This window comes from Cricetulus griseus, chromosome 2, assembly GCF_003668045.3.
Source record: "Cricetulus griseus strain 17A/GY chromosome 2, alternate assembly CriGri-PICRH-1.0, whole genome shotgun sequence".
Taxonomy (NCBI): domain Eukaryota; kingdom Metazoa; phylum Chordata; class Mammalia; order Rodentia; family Cricetidae; genus Cricetulus; species Cricetulus griseus.
In genome coordinates, this window is record NC_048595.1 from 318,162,484 (window position 1) to 318,186,479 (window position 23,996).

General features: G+C 41.9%; 1 protein-coding gene across 2 annotated transcripts in view; it reads left to right on the forward strand.

The window, feature by feature from the left end:
• The window catches only part of Mrps27 (mitochondrial ribosomal protein S27), an 82,326-nt gene that overhangs the window by 49,860 nt on the left and 8,470 nt on the right, over nucleotides 1–23,996 (forward strand). The window contains exons 5-7 of one of the 2 annotated variants that reach the window (XM_027401645.2): nucleotides 13,980–14,094; nucleotides 17,528–17,606; nucleotides 19,631–19,746. In XM_027401645.2, the coding sequence (XP_027257446.1) occupies nucleotides 13,980–14,094; nucleotides 17,528–17,606; nucleotides 19,631–19,746 (310 nt within the window). The remainder of the gene's footprint in view (nucleotides 1–13,979; nucleotides 14,095–17,527; nucleotides 17,607–19,630; nucleotides 19,747–23,996) is intronic. The other variant, XM_027401646.2, reaches the window with a different exon arrangement.

A 23,996-nucleotide genomic window follows, 5' to 3' on the forward strand; every position in this document is an offset into this window, starting at 1 on the left:
AGCCAGCCACTAGAGAGACTTCTTAGCTCTACCGAATCCTCGAATCAAATGAGGGATCCTATCTATAGGAATCCTCAGACTGAATTCTGTCTCTACAAAAAACTTTAAATTGGCCGGGCATTGGTGGCGCACACCTTTAATCCCAGCACTCAGGAGGCAGAGGCAAGCAGATCTCTGTGAGTTCTAGGCCAGCCTGGTCTCCAGAGCCAGTGCCAGGATAGGCTCCAAAGCTACACAGAGAAACCCCGTCTCGAAAAAAAAAAAAAAAACTAAAAAAAAAAAAAACAAAAAAACCTTAGACTGAATGCTGTAAGCTCCTGTCTCCTCCCACCTTATATTCTTCTCTGCCCAGCCATTCTCTCCTGTCTCCACCTCCCTAGTGCTGGGATTAAAGGCGTGTGATCCCAAGTGCTGGGAATAAAACTGAGCTGTTTCTCTTTTAGACTTGATTAATCTCATGTAGCCCAGGTTGGCCTTGAACTCAGAGATCCGTCTGCCTCTGCCTCCCAAATGCTGGTATTAAACGTTTGTGCGCCAAACTCTGATCTTCAGGCAACTTTATTAGATCACAAACAAAGTACCACGAGTTTCTTTTCCACTTAAGAGGAAAGGAGTTTATTTATTCTCACAATTCCAGTTTATAGTCCATCATGTGGGTAAATCATAGCAGTAAGATCTTGAGGTATATTGCTCCCATAGGCAAGAACCTAAGAGTAGGGCCTGGAGAGATAGCTCACAGTTAAAGCACTTGCTGAGGCCCTGGATTCAGTTTCCAGAACACATATGGCAGCTTACAACTGTCCAAAACTCCATTTCCAGGGAACTCACCACTTTCTTCTGACTTCCCCAGGCCTTAGGAAGGCATACAGTGCATACTCACACATGCAGTCACAATAGTCATACACAGAAAACTAAACTTAAATCTGAGAAGGAAGAGAAGTGTGCAGTGAATGCACACTGTCACTCAGTTCCCTTTCTACAATGACGGTCGTCCAGGATCCCAGCCAGGGAAAGGCTGTGCCCACAGTAGTTTCCGTCTTCCCATCTCAGTTAATGGAGCTAATCCAGCACAGGTGTGCCCAAAGTTCTATCTCCCAGATTCTACATCCTGTTGGCAAGAAATACTAATCACCACACATGCATCTCCACCGTTAAGTGCTGCCTCATCAGAGACTCAAAGATCCTCCAGAGCCATGAGCGAAAAGAAACCTTCCCTCATAAACAGACTGTGCCAGGTATGTCACTGTAGTGACTAGAAAGCTGCTGTTTTTTTGTAAGTAGCATTAATAAGGGTTTGAATAAGCAGTACCAGGCACAATGCCTTCAAGAGTCCAGTCAAGTAGACTGTAATCATAATACTGCTTGGATGTGTACATATTTGTACTCTGTTGCTTCCAGCTGTCAAACACATGCCTAATTCTCTTTTGATTTTCATATAACCCAGTGATTACAGCATTATCAATTCTGCTTTATAAATAATAAAAGTAACTCTCATGATAAATGATTTAAGCCAGCCAGTGAGACAGGCCTGTTCTCATCAAACGCAGAGCAACATCTTGTCAGGAAGCTCCTGGTGGCAATGCCAGTTGTTTTTCACTGTACAAGTGGCTTGATCCGCCCATATGGCTGAACAGATTTTGTTGGTTCCCTTCTCACTCCTGCCCTTGTCTGGTTTAATTTTCTATGTAACAGGCCCTTAAATGTAGAGGTAAAGGGGCACTCACCTTCAAGTGCTCAGCACAGGATATGTTCCAGGGGTTGTACAGGGTAAAAACTTACATGAGGAAGGGGGACCCTGTCCCATCCTCATTTCTAATACTTTACAGAAATAAAGAATAATATCAAGAAAAGGAAAGAACAGTTGGATTTCCTTTCCTACTGACAGCTGCGTGACAGACACATCATACACGTGGACACCTTTCCTACTGTCATGCTTGAGTTGCCACTTCACATACATCCATACAGGACAAGCTCCACCCGTCCTGCTCAGTAATTGTCCAGTATATGAGCTGATGGTATTAGGAAACCTAGGAAACAGCGGTGTTTGCATGGCCATTTCTCAGCTCTCACCTGCAAAGCGTAGGATGATCAACAGACTCTGCATCTTTAGGGTATAGAGGGTACCTCAGGGGCTGCAGCTCACAATCCAAACAATAGACTCCTCCGCCATTATATTTTTTCCCCAAGCTCATCTTACTTCTCTGGTTAAGCCTTTCTGGAATCTGTTTAACTATTACCCATCAGAGCCTTTTAAAAAAATAAAAGAGGGGGAGGGGCTAGGACCAGGGAGGAAAGACTAGATTTTTGCCGTGTTCTCACTCCTTTCCTTATGACTCATACTTAGCAATGCAGAGGCGCCTTGGAAGGCTGCCTGGAGTTATAGTCGAGCCGCTCTCCTGGCCCTTTCAGGCACTGCTTTTTTATTTTCTCAGGCAGTAAAAGATGTTTTTCAGATTGTTCATTCCCTCGTTCTGGGCCAGATAAATGCTTTTGTTTTGCCAAAGCATGGTGTTTTATGGAAGATCAGCCAGAACAGTTACCTCAGACTTTTGTGTTTGATGTATCACTAAAGAAACCGCTCTTCCATATTCAAAACTTGTACCATTCTTTCTGGTGGTTGTCATAGTGCCAAGATGAGTTGTATGTGGCCTTTAGCCTTCCCATGAGGTAAAGTTTACATTTGGTCATTCTTAATAATGTTCTTAGCATTTTATGTTTATATATTTTAGATATCAGTTTTTTAAACATTTGGTTTTGATATGGAAGCTGGCTTGAGTTAAACAGAAGAATTGTCTATTATATGTCCTCATCTAGATCCTGACCATTTGGCAGTGCAAGAAAGAAGCAGGTTAATGAGCTTTCCACTATCATAAGGGATAAACTTACAAAGAGAAAGGGACTATGTTTGGCTTACAGCATTAGGAGTTTGAGCCTTTGATGCGTGGACCCATTTTGTTTCAGCTTCTGGTAGGGTTGCTGGTAATGAGAGAAAACACCTCATGGCTGGGATTTGGAAAAAGGCAAGGAGCTAGGCAGGATCTCACCACCCTCTTCAGTGGGAACTGCTGCATTGACCTTTGCCCACTAGGTCCCACCCCTTAAAGAGTGCCACCACCTCCCAGCAGTGCTCCAACAAAGGGGTCTATGGGAGACATGTAAGATCTAAAAATGGGGATGGAAAGATGGCTCAGTGGTAAAGAGCATTCCGTGCTTTCCCAGGGGACCTGAGTTTGGTTCCCAGCATACATGTGAGGCAGTTCACAGTGGCCTATAATTCCAGCTCTGGGTGATCTGACATCCTTTGGGGGTCTGTGGTCACCTGTACACATGTGGATATACTTATATAGGCACATAAAAATAAAAACTATGGTGGTCACCTACATTTTCCTGCTTTTATATATAAACAATTAAGGAATCCTTTTTTTTTTTTTCCTTAAGTGACAAATTAAACTTTCTGAAAACCAATTGGACTGAAAATGCAATCTCAGTATGCAAACTTGCTTCTTTTTTAAATTGAAGACAATGGTTAGATCCTTTTTATGGTTCCAGAAACTGTTAAGTACTTATTATCTTTATGCCCATGCCATCTTGAGACTTTTTAAAGCAGTCAAGTATTTCTGCTGTAAGAATTGCCAGATAATAGGAATTTCATAAGTAATGGTGTGTAACACGAAAAATAAAAACCCAAAGATAGATATTGGTGTTCAAGTTGATGGTCAGATAAGCAAAGCAGTCAGTCACTAGCTCTTACCTCTACCTTAGACTGAAAGGGTGATCCTGACTCCACGAATCCTCAGAGACAATACCTCTCCCTGTCTGAAAACTAAATCTCCACGAGAGATCCTTTGCTTCTTTCTTTGATATCTCTCTCCACCCAGCCATATCATTCCTGTCTCCACCTTCCTAGTGCTAGGATTAAAGGCATGCGATCCCAAGTGCTGAGCTCTATTACTTTTCACTCTTATGTAGGCCAGGATGGCCTTGAACTCAGAGAGATCCATCTGCCTGTCTCCTGAGTCCAGGGATTAAAGGTATGTGCCACCACTGCATGGTCCTGTTGCTAGCTAGTATGGCTGTTGGGATTAAAGATGTGTATCACCACTGCCTGGCTCTGTGGCTTGTGGCTAGTTTTGCATTCTGAACCCACAAGCAAGCTTTATTAAATCATAAATAATATATCACCACAATGGTTGATGATTATCAGCAGTGTACTTACAGAATAAAAGCAGTAACAGATTCAAGACCTGGCTCAGGCCAGACAAAGGCAATTCTCAGCTTTAAAGAAGCTCTGTTAAAGACTAAAGCCTATGGCTTCACAAGATGCTAAGAATAAAGGACTGTTGAGGGCTAAACCTTAGACAAGACATTTCTATAACCCCTTTATGGCTCAGGGAACATTTTGGAATAGGGTGCAGAGAGAGTGTAAGAGTGTCAGGATGGGGAGAGGGGTCGTGAAATTCCATTTCCTAATCAGAACATAGACATGGGAACCACAAACTCAGCACTGTACATACTGGCAGTGAGTTCATAGAAATCAGGCTTTCTTAACAGTCAGCTATGGAGGGTGAAGGACCCTTAGGGGCCATACTACATACTGTTGATATCTTGGCAATTAACAGATTCTGAGAGAAAGGGAGACATGGTAGAAGGTTGTATACCCACTGTGGAGCCCACTAAGCTCTGATAGTTCTAAACTCAGGATCACACAGAGGATCCTTATTAAACTCAGTGGGATACAGACTAATTAATAGGGGAATGTGTTATAGGGATATGAGGGGGGCTGGTATGGGAAGGAGAGAAATGGGAGAAGATGTGGGAAGAGCTATCAAAATATACAGTATATATGATGTTGGAGAAGAACAAAATTTATTAATGAAAAATTTAAATATTAACAAAACAATTATTTATATCACATAAAAGAATTACTTTGGCTAAGTCTTTATATCTAAATTGGATGTAGTGAAATACGCAGTTGAGTAAAAAATGCTTTGCTCAATGGACTTTGAAGAGTCCATTGCTGAAACTTTTTATTTCCTACACAACTTGAGCTTCAGTTAAAATGTACTCAGGGGGCCTTGAGTTTACCTTTCATGATTGTATCATTTCATTTTGAAGTTGTAGATGCCCACTTGCAGGCTCTGGCATCCCCATGATCTCTGGCGGTGGGTTGAGGGTACTCCTAAGGTGCTTAGCTTCTGCCTGGCATGCTCAAGGTTTCCATACCAACAGTCTCGTCTTCTTCCTGATTTTAGTGGAATTGCTTTGAGTTTCTCTCCAGCTAAGGTGATGTTGGCTATGGACTTGCTCTAAACTGCCTTTATTATGTTGAGGTGTAGGTCCTTTGTGTCTCTAGTCTCTCCAGGACTTTTGTTATTGAAGGGGTATTGGATTTTGTCAAAGGCCTTTTCTGCATCTAATGAATTGATCATGTGGTTTTGTCTTTCAGTTTGTTTATGGTGGATTACATTTATCAATTTATGTATGTTAAGCCATCCCTGCATCTCTGTTTTGAAGCCTACTTGATCATGATGGATGATCTTCTGATAAGTGCTTGGATCAGTTTGCAGTTATTTACTGGGAATTTTGAATCTATGTTCAGAAGGGAAATTAGTTTGTAGTTTTCTTTCTTTGTTGGGTCTTTATGTGGTTTGAGTATCGAGGCAACTGTGGCTTCATTAAATAAATTGTGCAGTGTTCCTTCTCTTTCTATTTTGTGGAATAATTGGAGGAATATTGGCATTAACTCTTCTTTAAAAGTCTGGCAGAATTCTGCACTCCAACTATGTGACCCTGGGTTTTTTTTTGGGGGGGGGGAGAAGACTTAATTACCGCTTATATTTCAGTAGGGGTAATAAGTCTGTTAAAATTGCTTATCTAATCTTGATTTAATTTTGGTAGGTGGTATATATCAAGAAAATTATTTATTTATTTATTTATTTATTTAGATTTACCAATTTGGTAGAGTACAGGTTTTTAATGTATGTCCTTAATGTTCTCTGGATTTCCTCAGGGTTTGTTGTTAATGTTCCCCCTTTTGTTACCGATTCTTTTTAATTTGGATATTCTCTCTCCCCCTCTTTGTTAATTTGAATAAGAGTGTCAATCTTACTGATTTTCTCAAATAACCAGCTATTTCATTTATTCATTTGTTGTTTCTGTTTTATTGATTTCAACCCTGAGTTTGATTATTTATTACCATCCACTCCTTTTGGGTGTGATTTCTTCCTTTTGTTTTAGAGTTTTCCCTTTTAAATCATCCTTCAGTATTAAAGACTCTGACCATTTTTGTTTTTGTTTTTTGTTTATTAAAACCTCGTTGGGCAGATTCTTTGAACCCTTGAACCCCATTTTTGCCAGCATTTTGTTACTTTCCCTCCAGTCAGCACCTCTGTTCCCTAAGGCAGAATCCACATCATCCTCAAGCCGGCAGACTGTACAAAGGAAACGGAGGAAGGACATGATCGGTGGTTTTCCTGTTAGTTTGCTTCCTCTGCCTCTGCTTTGTAGGAAAAGGGCAATGTTTTTTCCTGGCTTTGGCTCTATTTATAGGCAGGGTGATACTCAAAACTGGCAGTGGATGACTGTTTCCATGTAAATAACGGTCACAAATGTCAGTGTATGTATTGGCATTGGTAAATCCTAGTGGGCCTAGCCACTGTTGCCAAATCATCAGGTACCCGAGGTTGTTTGAGTACAAACTGATAGATGACATGTCTCCTGCCTAAAAGCTGAGTTGGGGGTCAGTAGATACAGAAATAGAATCTGGCTCTGACTGGATCATGAGGCTGGAAAGGAACCCAGTCTCTTTTCCAGATAAATGGAAGAAGTCCTGGGGATTTGACCTTGTTGTGCACTAGAGCCAGAATGCTGAGAGCTCCAAGAGTGCTTTTCTTCTTTATCTGAGAAAAACAAATCTGATTCTTAAGAAATCCTCATTACTGTTGAGCCTGTCTCCCCTCTAAATGGCCCAAGGCCTCTATAATCCCAGAGCGCCTTCCTCAGATGCGCTCACACTGGCTTCCTTCTCTGCCTTTTCATTTTTCACTTTTCTCCTGGGCCTGCTCACTTCCTGCAGCAGACAGACTCCTACTTGCTTTGATAAACCTAGAATATTCTGGAAACCCTGACTTTTATTCAGTCAGACCAATATCCTGTTGATGTTTCTCTCCTTTCTGTCTCCCTTCCTTCCCCTTCTTCAGAGTTATTCCAGTTGTAGCCATGACTAATCAGTGTATGGTTTTCCTGCCTTAGTTATATTATTCGTGACTTTGTGGTTTTGTCTGGTGCTGTTAATTTTATAAGATACCAGGACTCATTTGTACCTTTTTGAACTCACTTGCTTCTTGTCTGTAGGTTTCATATTCAAAACTGAAAACATTCCATTATCTCTGCCCAAACCAAGCCAGTTCCCACAACGTTTATGTTTTTATTAAGAAGGTAAGTTCCAGGATCTAGTTTTCTCTCAGCTTTCTGCCTCTCCTAGCCAGAGACCCTCTCCTGGTTTCGACCCTCAGGCTTCTGTGGTACTTTAAGCTAACCTGTAAGCCTGTGTGAACAGTGTTCCTTCCAGAGCGCATATAGTCCCACAGGGCTTCTGGGTGCAGTTTCACCAGCCATCAATTGATGGCCTCAGGGCAGCCATTTCTGCTTGGGGACTCTTACCAGGTGCATTGGTGTAAATATTGTTTCTCTCCTTCTCTCGCATCTAGCTATACATATTGCCTTTTTGGAAGCAGATAAACTACTGTTCTCAGCGTCAAAGCACAACAGGCTTTGTTCTGATTGGCCCCCTTAGGTCCTGTGAAAGAAGGAGTTGAAAGACCATATGATCTGTCTAAAGTCCTTTTTTTTCTTTTTTTTTTCCCCTGCACCAGAAAAAAAAGAGATTTCATCTCTATGCTAGAGTTAGCAGAGGTGGAATTTGGGTCATTGTGCCTCACACAGGACTGCTACTAGTCATTTCATGGGTGTGGTCTCTGTCTCCTGGATTGAGAGATGTAGATCTGGCAAAACCGGAAAAACAAAAGCCCCCAACAAAAGAGACAGAGCAATACAGCACATGGTAACACGTGTCCCACTTGTCATTGCTTTCTGGTCCATAGAAGCCTTCCTCTTGCAGGAGGTTCTAGTATGTCTTACACATCATTGTATTTCCTGTGAAATGCCAGGGACCTCAATTTTAAACTTTGGGTCTAACAGATGCAGACTTTGATAGCTAAGAAGCCCCTCTGGCATGTGTCTTCATTTTAAAAATGTTAGTATGCTGCATCAGTTTAACCCTGCATATTGTAAAATTCTGTACCTGTATTATTCTACCAAAAGCCCCCTTGCTTGTCTTCTTTCAGGCAGCCCAGTAAAGTGCCTGGGGACTGGACACTGTGGCGTGTACAGGAAGCTGCTTCCAAACTGCAAATTTGGCTCCTGTTTGTTTGTTTGTTTGTGATGAGGTCTTTCTATGTGGCTTTGGCTGTCCTGGAACTCACGCTGTAGATCAGGTTGGCCTCCGTCTCTCTGGCACTGGGATTAAAGGCGTGTGCCACCACACCCAGGTTTTGAGGTGGTTCTTATAAAGTACTACTTCTGGTTCTGGAAGGGGACCCAAGGAAACGATCTGTATAAAAGTCTTGCAATGACTAGAAAATCCTGTGAAGTTGACTGCAAAGGGAACATGAGGGACTTCTGGGGTGACGGACTCTCCTTGGGTTTTCAGGGGGTGGTTGTGCAGCTGTTATCTGTAATTTGTGCAGTAAAACTGAAAGATTGGAACTTCAGGATTTGAGCTTTACAGCTCTGTAAAGCTCAGTACCTAGACATTTAATCGAAGGCATTTCCTCTCTACTAGGGTAGTTAGTAAATTGTGGGTGTTCAGATCCAGCTTGTATTAGCCTTTGGGGATGAAATAGGAAGGCATATTTTTAAAAATGATATATTTATTTAGTAGAAGCTTAGTATATGTTTATTGAGGTTAAAATTAACTGACTTCTTTAAGCACAAAACTATGGGATCTCGAGCAGCAAAGAGATTTTAATCTGTGATGGTGATATTTTTATTTTGTATTTGTGATAATTGAAAGAGTTGAAGATTGTAAGTTTTGAAATGAACAATTCTGAAAGCAGAATTTCCTGCAGGATGGAAAAGAAGTAGAGGAGTGATGAGCAAAGGGGTCCATACCAAGCTGGTGAAACCCACAGAAACAGCTGACCTGAACAAGGGAGAGCTCTTGGTCCCCAGACTGATAGCTGGGAAACCAGCATGGGACTGATCCAGACCTCCTGAATGTGGGTATCAGTGAGGAGACCTTGGAAATCTATGGGGCCTCTTATAGTGGATCAGTACTTATCCCTAGCATAGAAATGGACTTTGGGAGCCCATCCCACATGGAGGGATACTCCCTGAGCCTAGACACAAGGGGCTTGGCCTAGGCCTTATCCCAAAGAATATGACAGACTTTGAAGACCACCTATGGAAGGCCTCACCCTCCCTTGGGAGCAGAAAGGGTATGGGATAAGTAGGGTGTTAGTTGTGGGGTGGCAGGGAAGGAGGGAGGGAGAGGGACCTGGGACTGACATGTAAAATAATTTTCTTTCTAATTAAAATTTAAAAAAAGAAGTAACTATCTTGCTCATTACCTTTTTAGGATGAGAAAGTGGGCAGCAACAATAGAATCAGAGTCTGGGTTAGTCACATAATACTCTCCTGCTTTTTGGTGGGAGGAAGCGCTTGACCCTGTTGATAATTGCAAACTTGGCATCGTGGATTTGACTCACACTACACAGGACAGCCATGGGAGCAGCTGCATCCTCTCCTTGGCAGCCTTCTCTACTGCCCCTCCTCACTTAGTGGCTGAGGTTCCCATCTGGAAAGCCTGTTGCCACAGGATACAGAATCCACTGGGAAAGAGAGAAAGCTGTGTGTATGGTTAGGCTTGGCTGGTGGCTTATATAATCAGGGAAACCATGTGGAAAGCTTGTTCATTCGCGTGAAAGAGCCTGTGCTGTAGCTAAGTGATAGGGCTGCAGTGTGGCTGTGGGCCCTGACATTGTGCTTGAGGCCTGCAACACTTGTAGTTGTGATCCTAAGTACTGGTGAGTGTGGCTACTTCTGTCCTTTAGCAATAATGTGGCATGCTCCCATGAAGAACAGCCATAGCCCAGTGTTCTTATTGTTTTTGATGAAATGACTCAACTGGTCGCAAATAGGTATAGAGTTGCCCTGGTATTTTCCCTTTTACTCTCAGTCTCTTTTAAATGACTTCTCTTACCTTCTAAGAAGTCTAAGGTGACTCACCAGGATTTTGGATCCAGGTCTGTTTGACAAACTGTGACTCCACTCTGCTGCCTTCTTGGTGTTGTCCCCCTGGAGTGCGCACTGAAGTAGGTCAATGTTCTGAGCGGTCCAGATGAGGCCTGGTGAGGGAACTGTAAGTTTCTCAGTTCCTGCTATTGGCTCGAACATGGTTTGGGCTTCTAGAAAGCTCTGGAAACCCCAGTTAGCACTGGGAATGGAAATCTATTCTGCCATAGGTAGGTAGTAGCTTTAGAACTAAAGTGGAAACATGACAGCACACTTCCTCCATCTCCTCTTTTATTCATTTCTCCTTCCTTTAAGAAATACATGGCCACAGAACTGAGCTACAAACTGTCTCCTGCCTTGTTGAGCACAACATTATTGGTGTTATTTGAGTTTCATTTCTTCATCTTTTCTATACTCATACAGTTTGTCAGTCTTGGCAGCCTGCTACTTTGGCTATAGTAAAGAATCTGTTGAGATGTGGCCCCAGCTGATGACACCAGGTAGAGAAGAGCATCCTATAGTGGCGTCTGTAATGGCCAGTCTGGAGCAGAGGAGAGCAAAGGTCAGCCTGTCTGCAGGCCATTTGGAAATCAGTGTATTGGCTTGTGTTTTCTTTGCCCTTCCTGACTGTTGTGCTGGGCAGCAGTCTATAGGGTCATCTAGGTGACTCCCATTCCAGAGCCTGACCTGCCCCTAGCAAGGATCCCCACCAAGCTGCTTGTGAAATTGGCTGAGGAATTTCTCTCATACCATTCAGACCTAGTGTGTTGACTCCTTCATGTTCTAGAAGTTGTACATTAATTTATTCCTTCCCTTCTCCCTCCCTTCCTTACATTTTGTCGTTTTAGTTTTAATACTGATAGGGCCTAGAAAGTGGTTCACTTGCTGGGATTGCACTTTGGGCAGCATATTTCATAATATATGCTTATTACACTACTATGCCTGAAGTGGTGTAATATGGCAGTTAATTAAGTGTCCTGGACAAGGCAGAGGCAGACGTATCTTTGTGGGCCAGCCAGGTCTACAGAATGAGTTCCAGGACAGGCTCTAAAGCTACACAGAGAAACCCTATCTCAAAAAACAAAAAACAAACAAACAAACAAAAAGTTGTCCTGGGCATTTGTGCTGCATATGGACTCTTAGGCCTCACAGTCCAGAGGTCTCACAGGCCTGACCTCCTGTTGGCAAACAACTTGAAATAAATGTTAATTTAAGCTATGAAGGTCTATAGCTAGGGTCCCACTGTCAATCTTCAAAGTCTCAGAATTGCTTGCTGACCATGACTAAGGAAAAGGGTGCTTCCTTGAATGTGTTCATGAATGTAGCCACCGATGTGGTTTAAAGTCTGTCAGCAGCAAAAAAGCTATAACATCTAGCCATCTAAGACATTCTAAGGCAGGAGATTAAAATGGAGATTAGGTTTAAAGTGCTCCTGGCTAAAAGAGATGGTTGACATTTTTTATCTGTTTTAAAATGAGAAATAGACTAAACCACCAAAGCCACAAACCCTGCACATAACAATCCCTTTGGGTTATGCCCTCCTTATATTATTATTAGAGACGTGTGTAATGAGGCTATAATGCCCCAGGCAAAGGAGTCACCATTCTTTATATGTACAATAATAGGTATAATGGTGTACGTAATTATATAGCATTTGAATGTCTTGATTGAAGCTCTGCTTTTATTTTCTGAAAACCTGTATGGGCTAAAAAGTGTCAGGCACCAAGGAATCACATAGAATAAGTGGGTCCCAGGGACCTCATGGGTTTCTACCTTGAGAAATACATCTGCTATTTTACTTGGTGGTTTTTGTTTTGTTATAAAGGTAAAAGTTGGCTAAGGTATAGCTCAGTAGCAGAGGCTTCACCTAGCATATATACTGTCCTTGGTTCGATCTTCAGTAGGCCTAAAATTAAATAAAAATAAAAGTGACTATTAATTGACTACATTTTAAATCTCAGGTTTTTTCAGAGTAACAAGGGAGAGGGTCTCAAGTAGTTTAACTGTTGATTTGGAAATGTGACAGAACATGTGGCATACTAAAATGTATGTTTTATCTCTATGCAAATGATTGTGTAAAGTGGCGTGTGTGTGTGTGTGTGTGTGTGTGTGTGTGTATGTATGTGTGTGTGTGTGTGTTTCTCATTTTTAAAAGAGCTAATTTTATAAAGAAAACTAGAATAAGAAACATTTTCATGCCAAATCTTAGGTAGGTAGGTAGGTAGGTAGGTAGGTAGGTAGGTAGATAGATAGATGAAACAAACTGGGTATGTAAATGTGATAGTGCACGACTTTAACACTCAAGAGGCAGAGGCAGAAGGATCATGAGCTCAAAGCCAGTCTGTGCTACATGGCAAGACCCTCCCCATCTCAAAAAAGGTTGTTGAAGAGAGCAGCATGACTTCAAGCCTGTAAAACATTTTCAGATTTATTTTTGGCATGTCTCTCCCCCAGAGCACTAACAACCCAAATTAAACACTATCCTCTCCCTCCTACAAAGCTTTTCCTTTGTCACCCAGAAAAAGGAAACAAGCCCAAAGTCACATGGATGGAACTAGCTGGTGGCACCCTGAAGAATAGCCTCTAAAACAATATTAGCAAGTGCCCATGGCTCTTAAACATCTTTACCTCCACGTTTCTGTCTCTTCTGTAGCCTATATTTTTTTGTTTTTTTTTTTTTTGTAAAAGTTTAACCTTTGTAAGGCCCAGAGACTAGCCTGCTTAGTTAACTGTAGCCTAGTTAAAGAAAATGTGGGGATTTCTGTTGTCTGAATAGGATGTGTGAAGTTCTGTCCTAGTGAAAACAGATAAAAGTTTAGACATTCCCAGATAATTCAACCTCCTCTGCAGCCTTGGGGCAGTGAGGGAAGTGCTGTGCAGTCCAGGTACTAGCCATGTGTGAGGACTCGGGCCAGGACTATCCAGGAGCCATTCCTCCCAGTGACTTCATTTCAGGCTGCGTATGACATAGGTCCGTGAGGGTTGCTGTGCGGAACAAAGAGGGAATGGACTGAGGGGCTACACTGGCGCTATGAAGAAAGCAGTAGGGCTGTGGTTCCTGAAGGACCTGAATGTGAGGTCTCATTCAGCTTTTCATTTGTTTGTTTGTTTTCTTGATTCAATAGTATCCCAGTTGTTCCTGAATTACAAGAAATACTGCTGTCACTCAAAGCTGATTTCCCTCAGAGTTCTGTGCTATTCTGTTTTACTTCATTTTCAAAGTATCAACTTCAGTTTCACACATCCCTTCTGATGAGCTATGAATTTGCATAATATTGTGATTAATATTCCACAAATCTCATATTAAAGCAAGAAGTTGAGGCAAGGGTATTAAATTAAATAATAAAGCTGAGTGTGGGAACACACACCTTGAGTCACAGCACTTAGGAGGTAGAGGCAGGTCTGTGAGTTCTAGGCCAGCCAGGACTACATAGAAACCATAAATAAACCGTAAAACAAATAAATGAATAGGTTCACATTTTTCTTATTATTTTGACTTCTCTTTCCATTTTAGAATAGTAGTTAAGAGTTTCAAGGTCAACTTTTTATTAGTTGTCAACTCCCATGACTTTTGAGCACATTGACTACCCAATGCTATTTCAAGAGAAGGACCTGCTGATGGAAGATGTTTGGGTTTTAATAATAAGAGATAACACCAGTATTGTCTCTTCTTGTGTTTTATTTAGATTTCGGCACAGTCCCAACTGCTGGTACCTGAGAGACTGGACCATCCACAGCTGGATTAGACAGTGCCTGAAATATGGTGCACAAGACAAAGCCTTGTACACCCTTGTTAATAAGGTAAGGGTTTGCTGGCAAGCTTCCTGGGTGTATGTGATCTGCTGTTTGTACCTGTGATGGTACCAAAGAGAAGTACAGAAGCCACTCTCTTAAGTTGTCCCCTCAGATTTCTTATCATGCTGTTTTTCACATTGGAGCTGGTTATACACTAACCAACAAACTGAAAACCCAAAGCTCCTATCGCTGCCTCTTTTCCAAACAGTGGTCAGGGAAGGACAGGTGAGAGTGGAATGTGTCCAGTCAGAACGCTGCACTGCTGATCCCTTGTTTTCATCCTCAAGCCTTGAATTTCTTGCCTGCTTCCCTTTCATAAATTGGGTTCGTGGTGACCATTTTTGATGGAGTATAATCTCAAGCTTGTTCAGACCATATTATACTTTTTTTTTTTTAGAATATGTTATTCCTGGATAATAATTTGTCCTTTCTCCTAAGCTTCATGGCTCTTCCTTCCCACAAGCCCCAGGATTAAGGTTTTGCTGATATCAACACTTCAGTCTTCATTGACTTCATGGTATGAAAGTATATGCAAAGTAAACACAAGTTGTAGAGTGTTAGTATTGCCAGAGTCAACTAAAAACCATTATGAGCCATTAAAGAATTTTAACAGGGCTGGAGAGATACCTTAGTGATTAAGAGCACTGACTGTTCTTCCAGAGGACTCGGGTTCAATTCCCAGCACCTACATGGCAGCTCACAACTGTCTGTAACTCCAGACCCAGGGAACTTGTACCCTTGTGTAGACATACATGTAGGCAAAACAACAGTGCACAAAAAATAAAAATAAACTAGTAACTTTAAATAGAAAATAAACCATGAAGTTTTAAGCCTAGCAGTGGTGGTACATGTCTTTAATCCCAGCACTCAGGAGGCAGAGGCAGGCAGATCTCTTGAGTTCAAAGCCAGCCTGGTCTACAAGTCTGAGTTCCAAGGCAGCCAAGACTGTTACAGAAAGTATTTAGCAATATTCTTTAAAAATATTTTTATGAAAACACATTTTCATAGTGTTACAGGACCTTGGAAATTAAGAGTTAAAATGGAATATTGATTTTATCTTTGACTCCTTCCTCTCTGTGAAAAATGATTTTCATCAGTAACTTAGGCTCAAGTCAAATCAACATATATGTGGTTTACATGTTATTTGTGTAAGATGATGAAGTGATTAAGTAAATGAAGACATAAATGAACAGTATCTCTTCCTTGCCTGTGGAAATAAAGCAGATATCCCCTCTCAATGGTACTCACATTCGAGGATTCTCAGTGCCACACAAGAGGAATTCAGAAGAGGGAGTCCAGCTGGAAGGGACAAGTTGAGGGTAGGAGTGCCATGTAAGCTGTCTCTAAAAGTGCACACGGAGCAGCATGTGTGGCCTTTTGCCTGCAGTGATGGTATATTTCAAGGGGGACCGAGTCAGAGACTGAACTAGATCCAGACACAGACAGTCAAGGTTTGAGCCTTTAGTCTGGACAAAGAAAGGACGGCCCCGGGGGAAGGAAGAGATGAAATCTTGTTCTTTTCATTCCAGAAATTATACTCAGAGATGAAGATCCCTGTGGAAACAGATCCAGAAAGGTCAAGAAAAGTAGAGCAAAGGATCTTGTTTCTGTTGCTTCCAGGCCTTTAAAAAAAGAAGTCATTGGGTGAGGGGTCAGAAGACCCAGCCTGTAGACCCTTAGGTTCTATCAGTTGCCTGGAACATCAGCCAACTGGTCCTGGTTTTCTTAACTCCATCTTGAGTAAGTTGTATTATCAGTGATTGACCACCTGAGCTGCCCACTGGAGTCACCTAAGGATTTTAGATTGACAGATGCTTCCTTTTGGAGAGACAGCTGAGTCAGTGTGTGTACCACAGGAGCATGTTTGGAGTTTGGAATCCTAGCACCCATGAAAGAAGCTGAGCAGGGCAGCCCATGCCTGTGTGCACGGGTGAACACACACACACACACACACACACACACACACACACACACACACACACACACACAAATAATAAACATTATAAATACTTGTGCTTACCCCTAATATGCTAATTTACTTGGTCTTTCTGGGTCTAGTCATTTGGGGTTCAACGAATCACCAGGTGGAGAGCGTGGATATTCTCACACCTGTGCCAGCACACACAAGCCTTCCCAAACCAGCATCCTGCTCCTGGAATGGGGCGTCTGCTGGTCTCTCTCTAATGCACTCAGAATGTTGTGTTCTTGGTGTGTGAGTGGGGATGAAATGTCATGAGTCTAGCAGAAGTATTCACTGTGATCTGCCTTTTCATCCTTCTTAGGGACTTTTACTTTAAGCTTCACTTGATCCATCGTCATGGTTGAGAATCCTGGACTGGCTGGCTGACTTCTTTTTCTTTATTCTACAAACTGTACCCTGTACCCCAGATTGGATTTTGCTGTATAGCCCAAATTGCTCTAGAACCCACCTCAGTTCTGCCTCAGCCTTCTGAGGAAATAATAGGTGTTTGGCACCACACTCAGCCTGAACCAGTTAATTTCAAAGGTCCTTTTTAGCTCTAATCAATTCCCATTCTAAAATGCTTTGGCTTTAGCCTGCCTTGGATTCATGCGAATGTGGGTGAGTTCTCTGAAAATCACAGGCCCCGCCCCTGAGCTGCAGCCTTCCCGTGTGCAGTCATGAGTCAGTGTGGGTGAATCAGAGCTGAGGCTTAGGAACCTCCTGAGGGAGTAGGCGGGGCAGGAGAGGTTCCTGGGTGTTTTGGGGGGTCGATGATGCTATGGAACAGGGATGTTAATCCTATTGAAGTAAGAATTCAGAGTGAAACTGTAACCATGATCTAGGCAGTAGGGAGTCAGTCAGGCTCAAGTGTATATGAGAATCACAGAAGCCTGCTAAAACTTCCCAGATCTGAAGCTTCGAGAGCTGAATCATTAATATGCTCCTGCCAAACCCTGAAGCAGACACTGAAGCATCTTTATTCCTAAAATATTTCTCCTAAATTCTGTCATTGTAAATATGCAGGTAAACAGAATCCAAGGAGTTTGATTCATAACAAAGCATTGGCATATTTCTTGGGCATTTAGAAGCCCAGGCCAGAACATATGCTGTATATTCGTGCTTTTTTCTTATGCTCTATTTTTGCATTTCATTCACTGGACCAAGTTATGTGTGGAGGAAGGGGATGGGATCTTGTTGCTGTTGCTGCTGCTGTTTTTAGCTATGATAAAGTGTTAGAACTGAGCCCTATTTTCACCTGTCAGTTGTCATCTGTGAGACACCCACTCACAACTTTCTCACCCTGACCAACAGTTCCAATTACCAAACCTCATGAGTCACAGCTTCAGTTGCACTGTCACAGATGCTGCAAATGATAGCCACATATGGGGCCAGGTTTTATCCTGAATAATACATAGGTATATCTTACAGACTGAATTAGAGGGCTTTTTCTCTTTCTCCATTTTCATTTTTATACAGGTTCAGTATGGAATTTTTCCAGATAACTTTACATTCAATTTACTGATGGATTCTTTCATAAAGAAAGAAAATTACAAAGGTAAGAAACCAGATCACCATTCAGTTAATACAGGGCTTTCAGCTCCCAAATGGAAGTGAACAAATGCAGACAGCTTCCTCCTTCTTAATTCTTAATTATATCTCTTTACATTACTCTTTTAGTCAGAAAAGTTTACATGAAGATTATTATCATTATTAAAAAAAAAACTTCATGTATCACCCTTTTATTCCTGGGATAGCAAACACCAAAGTATGTAAGTGATTATAGAGGAAAAGTTCATTGTACGGACCAATCTGATTCCACATCCCACGCTGATTGAAATGCAGAATATAAAGAATAAAGTAAAACTTGATTTAGTTTTCACGTGTAATTTTGGAATCTATAATGAACAGTTGACAAAATTAGGTTTGCAAGCAGAAAAAGGCCAGTGAAATGGCTCAGTGGGTAAAAGCTCCTGCTGCCAAGTCTAAGGACCTAAGTTAGATGTCTGGAGTCCAAACAGTAGAAAGGGGAGAACTGATTCTAGCAAGTTGTCCTCTGACCTCCACACACATGAAATAAATAGTAAGTAATAATGTAATAAAAATAATAAATATGTGATTTCAGTAGGAAAAAAGAGTGGGGACTTAGAACTAGAGTGTCAGAGCACTGATTGCTCTTGTACAGGACACATTCAGTTCCCAGCACCCACTTGGCAGCCAACAACCCTCTCTTACTTCACTTCTAGAGGACCTGGTACCGTCTTCGCCTCCTCAGGCACTACACATGTATTGCACAGACATATATTCAGCCAACACCCATACACATAAAGTTAAAAATAAATAAATTTTAACAGCAGCAACAAAATGGGCTTTAATTCTTGTGTTCTTTGAAAATATTGATGTGATTATTTAAAAGAAAATCTCACCCAGCCTAGTGGCACATCCCTTTATGTGAGAAGCAGAGGCAGGCCCATCCGTATGAGTTCAAGTCCAGCCTGTCTAGTGAGTTTCAGACTCACCAATGATACATAATGAGACCAAGTCTCAAATAAGAAAAGAAAATCTCTTAAAGGTCCTTATTTTGCTAGACTTACTAGATGTTTTACTGGTTTGTCTATCTCAGTTTCCCTATTTGCAAAAAGGACAAGAAATTGAAGCCTCTTAGCCTCCCATAAAACCATCGCAGCGTGTGCAAAACCAACTAGCCAGGAATAGCTGCGCATCATGCTAACTCTTGTGTGATTATGAGTGTATGCAAAGTGAGCAGAGGAGCAAATACATGCAGTTGAAAACATTTGTTGAGCTTGTGGCGTGTATAAGCATTATGTTTCAATGTTATCATTAACATTCTCTACCTTGACCACAAATTACTGAGGGAAAGCAATTGTTTGAACTTGATTTTCTTGGCTTTTGTCTATGTTGTAGAATATCATAGGAAAATAGGAGTCATCTGGGACCTGTTCTTGTATGACTGGCATTCATGTAGAGATAAATAACATTGCTATGTTATAATTTGGGGCCTATAATTTATAAAGAAACATTTCTCTCTTCCTTCTTTTAAACTGATCTTTATTATCCCTGTTTATGTCTGAAAAAATTCCCGGGGTTTGGGAGTTCCTCTAGCCTTTGTCTTGTTTTGCCTCAACATCGAGAAAGCATCATAACAGAGAGAAGTAGGCGGCCTGCTTGCTTATCAGGGTGACCTTGGCAGTGATGTGCCTCTTTCCCCTATGCCTTTGCTTTTCTGGCTGGTGGACATTGTGTGAGGCGTTATCTTGGTGAAGTAAATAGAGCAGGCAGTATTTGATCATTATGAAGGTGCTACTTACTGGGAGCCAAAGACATGTTTGAAGTCACTGATGCAAATTCCCCTGATGCAGTGTATACACACAGTGTATATAGTAGGTGTGAATGCCTTGGAAAGGACCTGCTTCGTAGAAAAACTAGGACCAAAGCCCGTGTTTCCTAGATCTTAATTCTGCTTATTTTGCCACAGTACTGCACTTTGAAAGAGTGTTTGTTTATATTAGAGATTCAAGGATGTTACCTACAACTAATTTCCTCTCGTCATCTTCTTGCCAGATGCTTTATCTGTGGTTTTTGAGATCATGATGCAAGAAGCCTTTGAAGTGCCATCCACCCAATTTCTCTCCCTTTATGTTTTATACCATTGCCTGGCAGAGAAGACAGACCTCACAGTAAGTGATATGCCCTGACATGGAACTGAGAGCCAGATGAAAGTTAGGCAGTGACCACAGGGATAGGTAGACGAAGCTTTGCCCTCAGAATCTGGAGAAAAATGTCCATGTGCAGCTCTGACTGTGTACAGCCAGAAATGAACGTTCATTCAGTGTGTTTTTCTTTTCTACAAAATGGAACTGGACACTTCCCAAGTGAAAGCCCGTACATACATTTTGTGGAGGTAGGAAAGGTTGGTTTTGTTTTGATATTGGGGGGTTGAACCTAGGGCCCCTTGCATGCTAGGTGAACGTTTTACTACTGAGCTACAACCCTAGCCTGTTGTGTACAATTTGAAATTTGAGCCAAGTTAGGTGACCCCAGACATTCTACAGTGAGTCATTGATAATCACTGACAGCCAGACATGGCAGGCTAAAGAAGCAGGTGGACAGCCAATTTTAACCATGAGCTAGTGTGTTTAATATGACCATTTTGTTTGTTTCAGTGTTTTCCTGCAGTTGCTCCACACCAGTTGTGTTTCAGAATGTGTAGCACCCCAAGCTTTGGCTTCAGCTCTTAAGCTGAAGCTCTTAACTATATTTACTTATAGTTTACTGTTATCTTAAGGAAATGGTGGTGAGAACACCAGTGACTGATATTAAACAACACTTGCTCTATACTTTAATCTTCACAGCAACTCTACAGAGATAGAGAGGCTGAGGCATAGAGATGCTACAGAATAACCATGGCACCAGTAGATAATGCGAGGCATGGTGGCCCTGTGATGTCCCCTTAATTTCAGTACCAGATCAGAAAATCTCAGTTTGGATAGAGCTGAAGTGTCATCCAGTCCAGCCCTCATTGTGTGGACCGGAAATATTCTGCTTTCCTGAGTTGTCGTAACCTGTGATATAGCTTATATATATTGAGCCTAGTTTTTTAATCATTTGCCAAGTCCTATATAGCAGTTAACCAAACATTTTCTGCTTATAGCCTAGCACTTTAAAAGAAAACAAAGGGCCAGGGAGATGGCTTAATGCTTAAGAGCGCCTATTGCACTTGCAGAGGAACTGGGTTCAGATCTCAGAACCCACATGGTGCCTCACAACCAGCTAAAACTCGAGTTCCAGAGGATCAGCTACCCTGTTTTAACCTCCACAGACCCCAGGCATGCATATGGTGCACATACACACATGTAGGCAAAAGAAGTATGCAGCTATGAAATTATGATCTAATGAATACTACCCAAGATAAGTCAATGAAAAACCCTTATTGAAGGGTTTTCTTTGTATTTTAAATTGATTAGAAAGGGACTATGGGGTTATTTATAAGGTCAATATTTGAAAGATGAATTATTAGCTAGTTAAAGAGGAAATACAATATGCCAAACTGGCAGAAAAGGCGCTAATGGAAGCTGGGTACCGTGGTACATGTCTATAACCCATGCTCACGGTGAGGCTGAAACAGGAGGATTGCTTGAGTTCCCAGGATGGAGGCTCAGTGTTACCTGGGCAACATAGTGAGACCCAGATAGGGTCAGGGGGAAGGCTGGAGGAAAATGCACCATGTCACATGTACTTACGTGGCAGGGAGATACCATGATTGTGAGGGTGATGCCCCTACAACAAAGAGAATGTCAAGGGTATGGGGTTTGAGTGAGATAAGACTGAGAGCATAGGCCATGCTAGGCTATTCTGCTGTCATCCACAAATAGTGATTAGTTTTCTACAATTTTAAACAGGAGGGTATTATAATTAGATTTGTGTTTTGAAGTCATTCCTGAGCAGTAAGGTGAGAGAAGGGGAGGGTTAGCTGTGGGCAGACCAGTTTAGAGATTCTTACAGAGGTTGAGAGGAGCTAATGATAGAGGAGTGGCCACAGGAGGTGGAACTAGAGTACCCACAGACACAGAAGTGGGGATCAGATGTCAGAGCCTCAGTTTCCAACTGTTTGCAAAGGGAACTCTGGGGGAAAGACAGGGTTTTGTGAGGAAATGGTTAATTTGGCCCTGACCATGTTGCAAACCAGGGATATTTTGAAGCAGTCTAAAGATTTCTCGGTTGAACTACAAGGCACTTTTGGAGCTTTACATCCATATATAAATGTGTGCAAATGATCCAAAGAGAAAATCAAATGGAAATCAACATCATATATATATGAGATGTCAGCGTACTTATATCAAATGCATTAAACACAAATTTGTGTTACTCACAAGTTAAAAAGGAAAATTTGGAGTGTGTTGGACCACACAAACCATGGAAAGAATGGCCTGGGAGAAAGGGTAGTATAACACAGGAATAACTCAGTCATTTAATTTAATGACATCAGAGCTATAAGTGGTTCATTTCATCTCCATAGAGAAACAGCAGGAAGCCAGACTGGAATGGATTACGGAATGGATTACTGGGGGATTTAGAAGTGTACAGACAGGACATCGAGTATAGGTAACTCAGGGTATCTAGTTTGTGAAGAGAAAAGGAGGCGAGAAGGTGAAGGCTTGCTTTGTGCTGATAGGCAAGGCATGGCCTAAAATGGGCAAACCTTGCTGGTGCCGCCTGACAGTCCACATTACCAGTAGAATATGCTCGAAAGTGCTAGGACCAAAACTTGTTTTGGAGTTCAGATTTGTTTAAATTGTGGAATGTTTGCACAATGAGATACATTAGAGAAGGAACCAAATCTTCATCCTAAAGGCGATGCTTATGCATTATGTTTAATTTGTATATGAAATGTTCCTTGTAATGTGGTGTTTTCTACTTGCAGTATCATTTCAGAGTTCAAAGAGTGTTAGAGCTTGAAACGTTTTGCATTTTCAGATTAGGGATGCTCATCTTGTGTCATCTCAGACCCTATCAACTCTGACTGGTCCCAGCATGTCAGCTTGTATATTTGCTCTTCATTCAGCTTCTATTCCCTCATACTGCAGCTCATCTTTTCTGCCCAGGGAGAAAAAGGCTTCAGACAGTGAGATGGTTCAGTGGGTAGGGTACTTGCCATCAAATCCGATGACCTGATTGGATCCCTAGAATCCACATGGTACAAAGAGAGAGCTGACCTTTGCACGTTGTTATCCTGTCCCATCTCCCCTTCTACATACACAGAGAGACATGGGCTCACACTGTTGTGCCCAAACTATACACAGACCTGCTAAAACAAATAAAATTTGAAGCCAGCCTGTTCTATATCGTAGCAACTTCCAGGCTAGCCAGAACTACCTAGTAAAACTTTTCTCAAAAGCAAAGTTAAATTGAAAAGTAAGTGTAAGAAAAGGCTTTCAGGCTTCTTGTTTATTCTGCACTGGACCCACTATTCAGATTATCAGTGGGAGAAGCAAACTTGCCTAGATTATAGTGTCGGCTTTGGGAAGTGTAATTCAGTGTTAGGCCCTGGCTTTGCTCTCCAACACATACCCAAAAGCCAGAATGGTTTGCATTGGAAAATCGAGGAGGTCCTCAATTAACAGTTCTTCCTTATCTGTACTATGGAAGCCTACAAGGAGTTTCCCTTTCCAGGGATCCACTTTTTTCCAAGGTCTAGGGAAATCTCAAGAACTGGGGCTTGTGCTGCATGAAGCATGGTCAGGAGATCTTTAAAACCAAAGAGCCTCTCTCCATGGCAACAGTTGTAACTGCAGACCTCATCCCTTCTCTGCCTCTCTCCCAGCTTCTCAGGGCAGAGACCATGCAGCCAGCGTGTGTGCTGTGGGGGAAGGACTTCAGTCCGTCCTTGGGTGGGACTGTGTCTAGAGGATTAGAGCTCCTGTTGTCTGGGTTGTTGCCACACCCCCTCCTCTGAGCTCTGCTTTCCAAAGAGTGCCCCAGTCACATCTGTTACTGGTGTGCGGCAAGCTCAGCAAGGCTTGTGGCTTTGCCCTTTTTTTTCTTTTCATTTCTCAAAACGCTTCAATTTTATTGAAGTACAATTTTACACCCTAGGTTGAAAGGCATAGTCACTAAGTGTTTCTGATTGCCTAATTTGTTTTCAAGAGGCACAAATGTAACTAAAAGTAACTTAATGGTGGTACTTATTGTAACACTGTGAAGAAGTTTTACCGCTGCTGTGCTGTGGGTGTTCTCCCTCCCTCTGGAGCAATGATAGTAAGAAGCCGACAGCCTATGGGGCATCTCTGACACTCTCAGGTCAGCGTGGGTCCAGAGTGTACTCTACTTTCTTTTCTTTTTCTGACTGTAAAAGGCACCGATTCATTACCGAAAGTATGGAAAATAATGAGAAGCACAAAGAAGAAAGCCAAAACAACCTCATAATTTT